Raw genomic sequence first — 15,637 nt, 5'->3', positions numbered from 1 at the left:
CAGCTGTAGATTGATTGCCATTGGAAACAACTGCCGCTGGATTCGCGGTGTAAAGTGGAGTAACAATGGCGAAAATGGATAAGATCCTATGTCTTGGAATTGAAAGGTGCTTCGAATAAAGATCGACGCCTACGGAGAAGCAACCTGATATTCAACTGAGTAACGATAATAGCCTATCCCGAGGCAACTTTTTCAGAGATCATTAATCAGACGTGTGACAGTCACATCGAAACCACTTTCGGGTGACTGTTTTGAAAAATTAATCCCCAGTAGTGGTCGGAACGTGAAAAATGCTTTATTGTAAGATTCCGTCGATCTGTAGCGTCTGTATCAACTTATACCATTTTCATCTCGTGGGATTTAGAGTAAGGGGTCCTCTCGATTCCGAATCAACGTGTAGAGCTCTTTTTCCACTTATTGACTGCATAACATCTTACGGTTAACGGCCGAAAAAATACACCAGTAAGTCAGCAGACTGTTAAAATAGGTAACTTGAGCAGTTTAATTGATTTTCCGAGAATTGCATACTGTTTTGGGGGTTGCTCAGTCATTTCAGAGGGTATTTCAAGACTTACGATTCTCGACTAGTTTTACCCCATTTCTCTTCGTGACTCTTGAGTCTTGCACTGCGTATCGCGCCGTACGTACACGCAAAGTAAGATGCCTTCAAACTCTGATGTTGCATTAAATACTTAGGATGCCTTGTGCTATGGTTTGGAGGCACAGTTTATTTCAAACATAACTTAAATTCTGGAAGGGTGATCAAGCTACAAAGCCGTCATTGATAATGCGGGGGCATAAACTTTACGCCAATGTATACCTAACATCAATATAATAATTAAATTGCCAGTAGGTCATTTCTGATAGCTTTATTATACAGGTACTTATGCATCTCATTTGCAATTGTATTTGACGCCAGGAACCTTCCTGTGACGCCAAGAGAATACTTAGAATAACCTTACCGGGCACGATATCGACAAGGATGAAGAACGCAATATGAGTTGTCGCGATTCCACCATCTGGCGGAAAATTCAATATCACGCTTGAAGAGTGCTGTATCTAATTATAAAAGTCGTTATTTATTTAATTCTTCAGCCTGTTCTTGTTGCGAAATAAAACTCTGCTAACTTGCACAAAGTTTCCTTCGCCTCATCTTTTTTACGTTTCTGATTATTTGACTTACTCATATTGTTCATCCCCACAGTTTCTCCACGATTTTATAGATTCAGCACTAATTTAGTTGAATGTTTTTTCGGCGATGTATAAATAACTATTAAAGCAATTGTTCGTTACGTTGCCGATTGTTTTGGGCGTAAAAAAATTGTCAACGAGTGTATGATAAAACTAGAGTGTAAACATAAGTCGCGAATTGGAATTCGGGAGTTCCGATATAGATCCAGGAAAAGGTTCGTGTGGTTTTTCTCACCTGAATCGAATCCTTTCCAGCTTCTCGAAGAATCGATCTTGGTTCGGTGTGCCCAGGTCCGTTGCTATACAAAAGAGTTGTGTAAGGTTTCCCGTCCAGGTCCGATACCTTGCTGTCTGAACCTGCGAAACAGATCAGAGTCATAATCAGCTCCGATGTTACGACGTCTTTCAAAATCAGAAAATTCAGATGAAAATATACGCGGTGGCAGGGATTGGATTGGATCGAATCGCGTGACGACGAGTCGAACGAGATTTAATAGCTGAGAGGAGTTGGTGATACAGTAGCGACGCATTTACGATCATAAATACCTAATACCTACTTATTCACAGACATGTAGTACAGGCACAACGTCCTCCTAGCTTTGCATAAATCTCTCCACACTGATGAAGAATAATCGCGTGGCTTTCGTCGATGTGAAATTACTCTGCGGGAATTACAGGATTCCGTGATAAAAATGGCGGTTTGATTTAGTACGAAGCAACATAGGGTAGTCTGCACTAACTTTTATTCAGGCAGGTGAGGAAAAGTAACCTCGCGAATTACGCTGTCCACGAAGTGGTTGCCGGTGTTTCATACCCTGGAAGGTGGATTAATCGTGAGATTTTTTTAATCGCGTTCAATATCGTACGAAGTGAAGAATGTAAAAATAACAGCGAAATTTCATCAAGAAATTCCAAACGTTTAAAATCTCTCGGCGAATTTCTGGTGATAAAGAGGTTTGCCGAGTGATGATGCACGGCGCATAGCAAGTTATTAACGATTCTGGAGAGCATTACAAGCTAAGAATTCGAAGAGAGTACCGTAATCAAATTGTTTGCATTGGTATCCCCAGATCCATATAACTTAATGGGTTCAGGGTGATAATTAACGCGCCAGGTTACCTAACGACATTACACTTCGCTATCCTGGCGCTTGTACTCAAGCTCAGTAAAATCTCACTACAGACTCAATAATTCAAGGAGTGTTGGTATGAACAGGTAAATAATAAACTCAGTGAGAGTACTTGCGCGAAGACAAGCTCTCAACTAAGTACAAACATTGTGGAGGACTGGTGTCAGAGATATACGGTCTGAATCACCACCGCGAAAACAGCTGCAGGGAGTGGAGATTAGTTCGTGAATTGAAACTAGCTTGGATTATACTATCTCGTTTGCACCATGTTGCGGTAATAAAAGGAATATTAAGTTCCTCACCACTTTCGGAATGAACCTGGTGATTACAACGGGTCTTGAATGAATTGTTAATTTCAGAACACAAGAGCGTGAAAGAATTTGCACAAATTATTTACCGAAAGCAGGGACTACGTTGGATACGGCGAAATATCTTTCGGAGAAGATGCAGTTATACGTGGTATAGAAAGTTGGAGAGAAAGTGAGTCAAGTTTAATTATATACGGCTAACAAAGAAAGTTTTTAACGAGAAAGTAATTTCGCGACATTATTCTTAACACTGCGGAGCCAAGCGCCGGAGAATTTGCATGAAAATCTGACACTCGAAACAACATTTAAACGCTTTTAGTTGTACGTGAGTTAATGCGAAAGTCCAAGTTCTTCTGCACCCTTGTTCAGCTCGTTACCGCGTCCCAAACCTGTGACGGTATATGTAACACACATATATCGTGGCCCTCGTAAAGGCGGGGTAAACATACCTATAATATTAACGAGACGAAAGATCCCAAGGAGATAAAAAGCCCGACGGAAGCTGCGGGGTTTCGAGCAAGAAAACGTTCGGCGTGTGCATAAACCGCGAATGGTGCTACCTGAGTGAAAATGATCAGGATTTCTCTCTTCCGGCGGGACTTTTTACTCAACAAACTGGTACGAGCATCCGGTCTGGAGTCCATTTTATAACCGAATAGCCAGGAGCTACTCCCCTGCTGTGAGTAAGCAGACAGTCGAACAGAACTAATTCCCACACCCCTGGTTCATTCCGGTGTTTAGGGTGGTTTACGGTAGCTCACCGAGTGAAACGACGGTTGTCGCGGGTATCAGGTTGGATTAATTAAGTCATTTCACGCTCTGCTTCGTCCAATGACAAGATTAAAGACCCGGCATGGAATCGACACTCTTGGGAAGCATCCGCGGCATCCCTCGAACTGCAGGGGCGGGTAGATGAATTGAAAGTCCACGAATGCTGTTCGAAAATCGCTTCCGAGCGGACAAAGCTGTAGGCTATACGTACGCCGATTCAAAGGACTCTTCCTGCTGGGTGTTGTTTGCTGGTTATACTAGACATGCACAGGGGCAACGACGGAAACGTTAATCAATTATGCAAATGGCTACTGATGCTTTGACAAAGGTCCCGCTGAGTCTCCACGACGCATAGAGATCCGAAACTATTCTTGGAAGTGTCGAAGTTTCCGCCGAAGTGATTGTCCGTCCAAGGGTTTCGACAAATTGATCGATTGGTTGGCCTCGATCCGAGATTCCGCTTTGAAAGTTTGCTTCCTTCCCCCGCCCATCTCTTTCTCCGTCTTCTTTGAGACTTTCGACGAGATTGAACACGAAATTATTCGTGATGGCCGAGCTAAGATATCCCCGTTGATCCAGACGTCGGGATTCGAAGCGTTATTGAATCCCCGATTGGCGAAAACGCTTGACTGACTGACGAGTAAGTGAAAAGAATTAGAATTGGTAAGCGTTCGATATCCCTGAAAGCATTAATTTCCAACATTATTCCGCGGGCGTCGTGAATTGAAGGGGGATTGAATTGTGCTCGACTCGTATAAACCGTTCGTATTATATTCAATTTTCTATTATGAATTATTCTGGAAACACCGAATCTGCCGACAGTATGCTGATTACTGCATTACAAAAGCAATTCGTCTATCTGAATTTCGATTCTTATCCAAAACGTTCGAGATTATGCGAAAAATTTGTGAAATCAAACCTTGTGGTAAAAATGTGTTAAGAATATGATAAAATATAAATTAAAATAATTTAACAAATTATTTACATATTAAGTGAATGATAATTACTTAATTAACGGTCAATCTAAGTGAAACTTAATATCAACTTGGGCAACTGAGAAAGTTCCGTGGAATAAGCATGGGTGAAATTCGTAAAAAAATAGTATACCGTTCATTTGAAAATATATCAAGTAGATTAAATCCTTCCAGTGTCTTCTCGCGAATGGTATTAGAAAGTAAAAAATTTTAGAGCAAAATTCGCTTCGAGTCAGCGCGTTAGACTGAAGGCAACGAAACATGGAGGTGTACGTATAACTCTATAGGTATATCTATTTATCTATCTATCCAGCACCAAGTATGCTCAACGTGACGACTCGACGAGGCGAATCGTTGGAACTTCTGTACGTGCCCCAACTTCAAAATGGATTTTCCCATAACGCTGTGGGTAGAGCACACAAAGTCGCTCCTCAAAAGTCTGGAGTAGGTATAACGAATTCACCGTCCCCGAAGTGGAAATACCCATATAGTATACCCGAGGCGAAGATATCCACACTTGAACGGTGAGATGGTCGTCGAAGTGGAAGCCGGTGAATTGTTTTGGCGCATCGTAGAAGAAGAGGCTAATTGAATGAGATCCCGTCCCCGACGAACGTTCATTTGATTTTTTTTTCTTTTTTCGGTGGTTAGATGAATTCGAACCCCTTCGGCAAAGGGGTCAGCATTTGAAGGGAGAGCGATTCCCTTGCCCAAGAGTATCGTCCTTAAACTCGTTCGCGGTACGTACGTGAAGTGATGAAATAAAATTGAAGAAGAAGGAAAAGGGGGGAGGAGAGAAGTGGAACGTTGGAACATCGCGTCGCCGGTTTATAGTTTTGCAGTGAACTGGAGGACGTCTGGACCTGGTGCAGCGACTCGAGAGTTGGCCCGAACCAAGCAGAGGTGCAATTCTGTATATCACTCCAAGTAGTTCCCAGGACGAGGTGAACCCCGTACGGTGTGTATACGTATGACGATAAAAATTTTGCAACCTCTATTTACATTTACGACGTGAAGACCGGGATTCGATTTACCGGAGACGAGAGGCGATCTGCGAACTCCCACCCTCGAGGAGCCCCGCATACAGCATATATAGGAGACCACCCCGTATACATACACGTATGTCGAGCAGATTGAATCTCATTGAATTATGGCGACGGCAGGGCGGCGTGCACGTATCCATAGAAAAGCAGATAGAGTCTATCGGGGCTCGTGTGTACTAACCTAGGATCGGGTTGCCCCGGTGAGTAGCCAACCCTCCGAGAGTCAGTACGTGGGAGTGGTCCGCTGTCACCAGCAGGAGCGTTTCTGAGAGATCAACTTCGTCCATGACCGCCCGAACTGCCTCCTCTAACGCCAGAGTCTCGTCCAAGGCCCGATAAGCGTTGTTGTAGTGATGGGCGTGATCGATCCTACCACCTTGTCAAAATCATTATTACTTATAAGCGTGACGGAAAACGTCGATCGAGAACGTTTAGTCCCTCAGAAATTATACCTGTGATCGTGTCTTTGATCCTTTTGATATAGAAAAACACTCGATATATTGTCAATAAATTATGTATAAAGCATGAATTTTTAGTACATATGATTCGATGTAAGCAATGAACATAAATAAATTCATCATAATTATGTGTAATGGCTTCAGCATACCGATCACCAGGCATATTTCGATGTGACTTTATTAAGTAACTTTATTAATATTATAATAATTAAATGCGATTGGTTAGATTCAATGTGAGTGAATGTAATATAAGAATACATAAAATTGTCTCTCATTGTCACACGTACCGAAAACAATTGTAAATCTACACATTTTATATGAAAAAACCAGGAATATTACTCCCAGTAGAGTAAATTCCAAGAAACTGTCGCGTCTTTCGTACTACTTTATGAAATTAAATAGCAAATTCTGTTGGTATAAATAAAAGGATATACTACAAATTGCTGGAGCTGAATTTTTTCCTTATCACAAACATTTTCCATAAAAAAATTACTGCAGGTATAAATGAAATTACCAATCTTGAGTTTTATTAAAATACATTATATGTCAGCTTCATTTAAGAGATTTTCATAAAATTCAACGATAGTCAAATATATGCAATATCTATTGAAATGGAACTGACGGTATGACTTCGGTGCTATGAAAAAAGTCATTAACAACTGAATATTTCGAATTGATGTTTCTCACTCGTTTACTTACGTTGTTAAATTTTGACCGGAGATTCTCTTGAAGAGAAAAAACAAAAAATAAAAAAGAAAACGAGACCAACTCGAAATTAACTTCTCCAATTCTGATTTTAGTATCGTTTTTATTCTGTAGCGTTTTACTGGAACGTATGGCCGTTAAATCCTCACATCAAGATAACACTGACATTCGACCGTGTTTTTACTAGCGAAACGTGTATTTTCCGTGTCTGTATCCAGCTGTCGAGATATTCTACACCGACTATGAGGTAACAATACATGCCACCGGTACGCTAATGGCAACAAGATTAATACAATAACCGTAATTAAACCTGATAAAACATAGTTAAGTGCGGTACTCGAGTACTGTACAATCGCGTTTAATTTCACCCTCGAATTAGAGTAACAGGCAACGTCTCCCCGCCTAGCCTTTTCCCTTCGCTTACCTTCGACAAACAGAAAGAATCCCTCTGGATTTTTCATCAGTATACGCAGCGCCTTCAAAGTCATTTCAGTTAGCGACGGGTCACCCGTACCATTAGTGTTTCGATCGACGTCGAAATCCATGTGCGAGTAGGCGAACAAACCTGGAGAGTAGAAAAAAAAAACCCATATAAATTGTGACATGGAAAACGAAGCACAACGTGCGAAAGACACTGGAGATGAAAAAAATCTTTCAGTCAATTCAATTCCGACGACAAAAAACAAGCTGCGTTTCAACTCTTTGTCGAATGTACCTGCTCGGTGGAAACCTACTCTGGAAAGCTCAACGCGACTATAAGGTACAGAATGCTGATACTTTACCGCAAGTTTACTCCGCATTGATACGGAGCTTTCGAAACATAGCGCATGCAGGTCTAGCTAACGAGGAAAATCCTTCGTGGCTCCCTTTCATTGGTGTTTGAATGACTCGATGTATGTACATATAAATACCGCTACAGTTGCACCCGGAGGGAATTTAACCCGGCGGATTTTCACGCCGATGGTTTACGCAGGTACGTCTGTACAGAGTTGTCTGTATATTGAACGCGAGGGTGGTGAGGTCAGGAGAAATAAGGGCGAGAGTTGGCGGTCGCGAATGAAATACTGCAGGGTAGTAATTCATTTCAGCAGGTAAAATAACAGTGTAGAATATAACCGCAAAGAGCGTTGCAGGGTGGTGTTGCCACCCAGAGTTGGGACCATCGCGAAGGGATTATCACGGAGCTTTGTATTCCTGTTAAGCCGCAGTATATTTAAGCAAGATTGAAACGTGTGTAAGTAGAGATGGGCATCGTTGGTTAAGGCGCGAGTAGGTAGGTACCTCTGATACGCCACTGCACTATTTTCTCTGTGAAAAGTTGGCTAAGCGAAAGCTCGTTAGACTGCATGGAGTTTCCGGCGTGGAAGCCCCGCATCTGGGTCCTCGGCACGTATCAGGTCTCGCGATAGCGCACGTTCATTAGTATCCGTAACTTCCGTTTCCGGTCTAATCGTACAAGACTATATATACGCCTGACGATACACTTGCAGAAGCTACCGGGAAACGGTGTCGATGTTTCGTTGGTGTCGTCATTGTTGTTGCTATTGAACGGCTGAAAACTACGCCCGGAAATTCAACCCAAACTGACAGCTCAATGGCTCGTCCGACGTCCCTGATGGACGGAAAACTCGACGGCGACTATCTGCGACCGAAATACGGCCGGACCGCAAACGGCTCTCACTACTTGCAGCCGCGTTTCGCAATCAGCTGCCTGCCTGTCTGACTGCAGCACGATGCTCATCACTGGAGGGTATACACATCGTACTCTTCGTATTTGGCGCAACGCTCGCAATCACTTTTCCGAGGGTTGATATGCACAGTACCAACTGGAATTTCACCCAGTAACTGGAAGCCAGCAACCGCAACGCGGCGACGACTGCGATGCAATGGTCAACTAAATCGGACGAGCCGGCTGGCTTATTCTCGTAAATCACAAACCACTGCCTAGCCTGCCTCGGTGTGTTTGACTACAAATGTAGGTATCTACGTATATTTTGTCTTTGCACCCTGAAGACCGGTGATTAATAGGTTATTGAAGGGATGACAGAATTCGATAAACTGTTTTTCTGTCAATTTGGATCACGGAATGTATCGAGGTTATTGGATTTATCGTATTCAAGAGACTTTCACAAACTCTCATCGACGTTCGTCTTTCACGTTATCCAGTTGTTCGGACGAGCTGACAACATTCAATTATGCACTAAACTGACGTGAATTTACTTTCTCTGAAATATTCTCCGACTTCTCCAGACTGTGAAATTCCCCCGAGATTTTTGGGGTTTCCAAAAATTGTCTGGACCATTCCTAGTCCGGAGAATGTATGAGGGGGAAATTGAAATGTCAACTCACCGAGTAAGTGCTTGACCTTGCGAGGGTCAACGTTCTCCAGTTGTTCCTTATTCCACACGTACTCGGCCTCGATGTTGCGAAGGCGACGCTCGCGTGACCATTCCTCAATCAGGTTCCGGCCGTCGAGTCGGCGGCCCTCCTTGTCAGGTTCCTCGGGATCCATGGCAACCTTGGGTACGAAGTGCCTTCTGCCTCCGCCCAGGAGAACCTGCACAGTAGAACACACGCGAGGTTAGCTACAGGCTGCGATATGGGCTCGTGGTCCAGCGGCAAAAGGTCTTGTACGGTTTGTTTTTTGCTGTTTTTACTCCGCTCTTGGATCGATCAATCACTCACGCGGTTGACGTCGATTTTCAAAAGTACCACCGAGGAAATATAATGCGTATCAATATATCATGCTTCAGGTAATTTGTATGGTATACATTCGACAGCGCGAAAAGTCCTTCAGATCCATGCCCGTATACTTGGTATCACAGCGAGGATTTATCATTATATAATATATTTAGTTGTATGCGAAATGTGATATCTGACAACCGTCCCTCGTGCACGCGATATCTAGATTTATCGATGGACTTTTTTTCAGGGTATTTTCTTTCTTCGAGTTTTCAGATTTTCACATCTGCAATGAATTTATTGACAAAACTGGGGCTTAACCACGTCACAGTAGTTGCTGTAGTATTACAATAAATTTTTTCAATCGAATTAGTCAACTGTAGAGAAATTTTCTTATATAGCTAGTTAATGTGAAAGTAGGTTATTCCTTTCGATGCGAAGTTACTTTTGATTTCATACACAACCTAATCGTGCGAAGTACGCTTGGGAAAAACAATACTTTAAGAGTACCAAAAAGCATGTGATGATAAGCTCAATGGATGTGAAATTTAAAAGTAACAGTTAAAGACAACGCAAAAATCATTTAAAACCTACTAAGTTACTTTTAAAAATTAAATACGTAAACGTAAACGTATGAGCTTTACCAACACAATTCTTTCGCTCGTATCCATGCCTCAAGCTGCGAGTTCGGTGGGCCTCTTGTAATTTCGGTATACAAGCGTCGTTCGATCACAGTTTCGGGTCTCGTGAGAGAAATAAAAGTAAATGAAGCGGGTAGAACAGTAACTCAATATCCACGCAGCGAACTTACGTTGATGTTACGGCCAGGCTCATCCTCGAGAAGCTGTCGAGCAATGTCCTTACAGGAGCGTCTCGCAGCCGGTGGAACCTTGCCGTCATCCTCCCAGTAGCGACTAGATGCGTGGCTGAACAACGCTGCTGGCGTCGCGTGTGTCACTCTCGTCGTCGTCACTACGCCGGTTGATTTCCCTGCGAAAGTACGAATAAAATTGGTGAGGAATCGTGGAGCGTTATAACGAAGATTCTATCGCGCTAAGCCGTTTAGCCGCACGGCGGCGCCACGTTCGAGGATCCGTGACGTCAAAATAGCTCCAGCCAATCGTTAGCGGCGTGTCACGAGGCGCGAAATTTGAAATGATCGAATGTCGAACGTAAAGAAAACAATCGGCTCACTGTACGGGGTGAAATTCATGTTGAACACAAGCCGCGAAGATTCGTTTCGAAAAGCGCCGTTCGTGGTTGTGAAAGATAATCATTTTATCGATGAATAATAAAACGCAGGATGTGCACAGCGTTATACGCTACAGAGCAGAAATTCCGTATGAAAATGCTTGCATATTATATCCAACGCAGTTTTTTCGTGGCTTGGTTTATAATTAAATTTACGAAGCGTATAGAAAGAATAATTGATTTCTCTCGTCGAAGGGTCGCGATGCATACGTCTAGCTATATCGCGTTCATCATAGTCTGTGGAATTCAATTATTAACAAAAGGAGGAAAAAAGAACCCTTCGCAAAAAAAAGAAAGGAAAAGAAAAAAACAGTGTCACCGTTGATAACCGTGCGGTGAAGCTGACCCGAGGAAGCGTATTTTCATCCAACAAAGAGACTCAATTTCCCCTGATATATATCCCGCACAATGTTGTCCTGTTTCTAGGTTTTTTCTTCTCTCTTTATTCCCTCCCTCCCTCCCTTTTCTTTCTCTTTCTCTCTCTCTCTCTCTCTCTGTCTCTCAAAATTTGCTGATATATATTGTCTTCGTATACATATATGAAACTAAATGATTGTATATCGTAATGTGCAAAAAATAAATCGCATCTAATCTAATCTCTCTCTCTTTCTCTGCCTCTCTATACCCTACCAGCGGTTCAATTTGCTTCGTAGCTGCTCTTTGTCATCTTTTCACAACTATTCCACCCTTTGACCAGTCTAGATTTATCTCCCTTGAATAGTAACGCTCGCGCTATCTGCCGCGTGGTTGCGAGATGAAAACCGACTTCCACAGGCTTCTCAAAATTGCTCAATCCATCGGCCAGGGCTGAAGTTCTGATTAAAAAACAATCGATTAACAAAGCTGGAAACGGCAGTGAATCTCTCAGGTCGAAATATAGATTAGAGAAGAAAAAATATCGCACGAGAAACTTGAGTTACGATCTTGCATCAAGCAATCTGTCCCACGACATTCCTGAGAGACAGGTCAATCACCGTTGCATCTTCTCGTCTGATCAAAAATGTGCAGGGATGCAAAATTGCAACTTGCAGAAGAAGAGCAACGTTTCCCATACATGGAATGCGAGCGAGCCATCTCCTTCCTGCTCCTTCTGGATTAATCGTTTGGAACTAAATTAGTTTTATCGAGTTACATACTTTCGATCGAACCAATATGCGGTCAATGGTTTCCATTCATCAAAAGAACCACGCTTTTACGATTAACTCTTTTTTTTGGATGAGTTAATTAACTTTCTCAAGATTCTTTCTTTTCTAATTTTCTCGAGGAAACAGCTATCACCGCGATACCTTTTATCATGTTTCATAAAACTCGTTTTACTCCCTCAAAAGTTTACCGATTCTCAACAGTTACCTACGATGCAGGCGTGTTAAAATTGTGACGGAAAAATATCTAAAAACTAAGGTTATTCAATTGAAAATAAAAAAACACCTGCAATCACTGACGAAGTTTCAAAGTTTAGGGTCATTCTGCGATAATAAAATTGACTTCGGCGTGAAACTAAAACTCGGAACGATGTAGTATAACGGTCGAATGACGTCCAATGGACTACTTGAACGCCGTAAACCAGACTGGGCAGACCAGAGATTGGGTAACTGAAAACATATCGTCGCACGATAACCAAACGCTGACTTCGGATAAGGCGGGTGTTGAATCTGAGGGTCCTTTGGCCGGCAGTTCGACCATTTTATCACCAAGATCTGGGGTCTCGTTTCTCACAGGCATACACGAATGTGTGCGTATATGTGCACGCGTCGACGGAAACTTGACCAAACATTACATGGGTATACGAATTATTCGCCGTCGAACTAGTTTGCACGAGATTTCGTCCAATTCATTGTCAGTTTGCACAATCAAGTCCGAAACAAATTCGGACTAATGAAAATTCGGTGAAATCAAAGAGCGATTAGATTAGATTGTCCGTTTTATATACCTATTACAAATGTATTCCCACAAATTTTCGTAAAATTCAACAGCTATGTCTAGTAGTGAGATTTTCGACGAGTTATCACAAGTTATTACCGCACGCGAGCGAAAAAAACACGCGAAAATCAGAACAAAGTCTGACATTTTGAAAACAGCGCGTATCAATTATTTATAAAGTCGTGCAGCCCGACGAGTTTTTACAGCTACTTTAGGGGCATGAGAAAGAGAGAAAGAAAGACTTAGTGCGAAACGTGCGGCGTGTTTGTCGCCCTTTACATAAAATAGCGTAACGGTGACTATAAAAATTTATACACCGTGACCTCAGGGGTGAATATTATATCCGAGGAAAAAATGCGCGTCTGAATTAGCATCGTGAGATGCATTTTTTCCCGAGCTTAGAACTGTTCGAATTTCGATCCTTCGATCACGTGTCCATAATTCGCGCAGTTAATCACCTGCAGCCTTATCCTTTCGGATCAGATCTTCCTGGGTAATGGGGTAGCTGAAAGGAGGATTTCACCCGACTAATATTATCAAGAAATTGTCCGAGGGTAGTTTATACCTAGGGATTAGCGAAGTTTTCCTTCTAAAATCGGAGCGCTGGGACAGAGCTGTTACTCATTCTTCGAGAAAGTTTCTTTTTCCACACTGCGTGTCGCGAATGTATCTCTGGGCAGAATCCGCGTAGTCGGATTGTACTACGAACTTTGCCAATTAGCCAGAAGCGAGTGCAAGGCGCGGTGGTGGTGAGCTTGTTTCGCACATGATTTATTATTTTGCAAACAGTCTGTGCTTTTCTTTTCGTTTCTTTTTTTTTTTTTTTTTTTACTCGTTATTTTTTTCATTGTATTTTAACTTTCTTTTGTTGTTTTTTCACGCACGTTTGAATATTTTCTTACAATGTGTTGCGGAAGGGTTGACCTTTGTTTAATATCGAATTCCAGCCACTTTGGGAGGTTTGGGAGAAAAAGGTCAGAAGATATTGCGAAGTGGGGAAGAAAAAACTAAGATTTATTTTTCTCTTTTGAATGGGCATATATCAGTGAGTAAAAAATTATACGGAAAGTAAAACCGCTCGGGTGTAACGTAATAGGTTTATTGATTACATGCGTATTATATACACGAGCGAAATACTTTCAGTTTTGGGAAGAGATGGAGATTTTGAATGTAAAAATAAAACTTGGAAAATGGCGAAGAATTCAATTCTAGCGAAGACAAGCTCTCTAAAGCTCACTTTCGGAGAGAATCTCTGTTCTCAAGAAATTCCTTCCATAACTCGATATAAACTCGATTTTTGGAGAATCTCAATCGAATCTTACGCTTAGCTAAAAGATAATATACGAATATACGTACGGCAGAAGTCTGATCGGATGATGAAAGGTAAATCCGAGACGAAATGTGTATCCGGTGAAAGGATACGTTCGGGATAAATTTGAGCTGTGCACAGGAGGGACGAAAAAAGCGAGGGAAACGGATGGCTGAGAAAAGACTTTCCCTCGACTTACCTTGGTCAAAAAGTAAATATCTTACTCAGGGAAAAACTCTTATTAACATTCGAATTTAAACCCGATTGAAAGTCAACGTCAAAAAATTTCTTCAAACAAATGGCATGAATTTTTAAGAGGAACGTCTTCTTTGCCGCGAATATTTAGGCAAAGGAAAAAGCCTCGCGGCGTTAAATTTTGCTTTCCATTAAGCCCGCCCACCCCGTCACCTCATTCTTGTACCGTGATGAAAAATTTACAAGTGTATACTAGAATTACCGTTCAAGCTTATATTCTCCTTATTCAACGGTCTTACAGAGCGGTGGGAAGCGAAAGAATTTTGCAACAAAGAGCTACTAATAAGACCAGAAACGAAATGCCGCGAGTATTTTCATATTCACTTACCAAAATCCGCTTGAACGATCGACCCTTAAAATGTGGAGACACAAGGTCGAGCTTTACATTCTCCAGTTTAATCGCTTCGAATGTGAAAGAAAGTTGAAAAATTTGTGAGTTGGAAAGGCAGAAAAAAGGAATAAGAAAAAGCAGGCAAAGAGGAGAAAAATTCGTCCAAGAAAAAAGGTAAAATAATTTCAAAGGGCGTGAATGTCGGACTTTTAATACCCTCGAGTGGTAAATTATCGTTATAATTAGTGGCCAGCTGATTCATTACCAAATTGTAAAATATGTCCCTAAAGTCACGGGGGCACATGGCGGTGCTGGTTGTTCGGTTAACGAGCCAAAAATTACTTTCACGCTTTGAAACGCCACCAATTTTCAAACGAGTCTTTTGCAGGGAGTTTTTTTTTCCGCCAAAATTCGAGAAACAATTTAGCAGCACTCAGAACACGATTAAGTTGCTAAAAATGAACTGCGACGCGATATTGCGAGCAATTTGGAAACCGCGGTCCGAGCCGAAAGGAGTAGATACGCGGACAGATAAAAGGGGATGCTGCCGGGCCGGAAAGCCGATGGCAAAAGCGGGGATCCCGAGCCCACGTTCCCGTGCAATTAATCAACCAGGCAATCAATCTTAATGAGCCGAGCGGTCGTGCAACCAACCAAGAAGAGCTTGCGCCTCGGCATATGTGAGACCCGCACGCCACACTCTGCGGGTCTCTGGAACTTCGGAGTGAAACTGCGGTTTTAGTCGCTCTGACGGAACAGATCTATACTCCGTATCCAAGAGCGATGGGGAAGTGAAGGAATTCGAAAGTGGGTCTGGAGCCTGGAGAATTCGGTCAGGTTTATCTCTCACCGACATGCTTCGATTCCGCCGTATTTATCACGGCGGTGATGAACGCTTTTTACCCCGCGAAGATCAATCCGAACTGCGACCGGAACAGGGATCGAATAAACTCTTCGATTCGACCGTCAGGTTTCACATTCTATTTTTCATTTTACCCTAAAACGACGGAAATTTCCGTAGAGATTTCTTGACCGAAGTTTAGTGCCAATTTCGCATCGGGATCTATCGAGGTTTTATAAGAATTTGTCAAATTTCAGGGATTCTCGAAAGCTTTACGACGATACTTTAAAGAATTTATAGAATTTTATCGGATTTTATAAAAGTCGATACAATGTTTCAAGATTTTTCTTCTTCTTCTTCTTCTCTTCTTCTTCTTCTTTCTCCTCACAACTCACAAGATTGTACGAGAAAACTTTTGAGAACATCGTAAGGTTTAACGATAATTTGTGGATTTAATCCAAACTTAATA

The 15,637-nt window shown here is 42.1% G+C and overlaps 1 protein-coding gene across 2 annotated transcripts in view; it reads right to left on the bottom strand.

Annotated features, from left to right (window-relative positions):
- LOC124410375 (alkaline phosphatase-like) overlaps positions 1–15,637 on the bottom strand; it is a 98,337-nt gene that overhangs the window by 501 nt on the left and 82,199 nt on the right. For both annotated transcript variants that reach the window (XM_046888678.1, XM_046888677.1), the window contains exons 4-8: positions 10,073–10,251; positions 8,929–9,136; positions 7,004–7,144; positions 5,598–5,792; positions 1,427–1,548 (exon numbers count right to left, since the gene is read on the bottom strand). In XM_046888678.1, coding sequence (XP_046744634.1) covers positions 1,427–1,548; positions 5,598–5,792; positions 7,004–7,144; positions 8,929–9,136; positions 10,073–10,251 — 845 coding nt within the window. The remainder of the gene's footprint in view (positions 1–1,426; positions 1,549–5,597; positions 5,793–7,003; positions 7,145–8,928; positions 9,137–10,072; positions 10,252–15,637) is intronic.

This window comes from Diprion similis, chromosome 9 (assembly GCF_021155765.1).
Source record: "Diprion similis isolate iyDipSimi1 chromosome 9, iyDipSimi1.1, whole genome shotgun sequence".
In the NCBI taxonomy this organism is placed as follows: Eukaryota; Metazoa; Arthropoda; class Insecta; order Hymenoptera; family Diprionidae; genus Diprion; species Diprion similis.
Note: the sequence above shows the minus strand (reverse complement) of the source record. Positions and strands in the feature narration are given on the sequence as shown.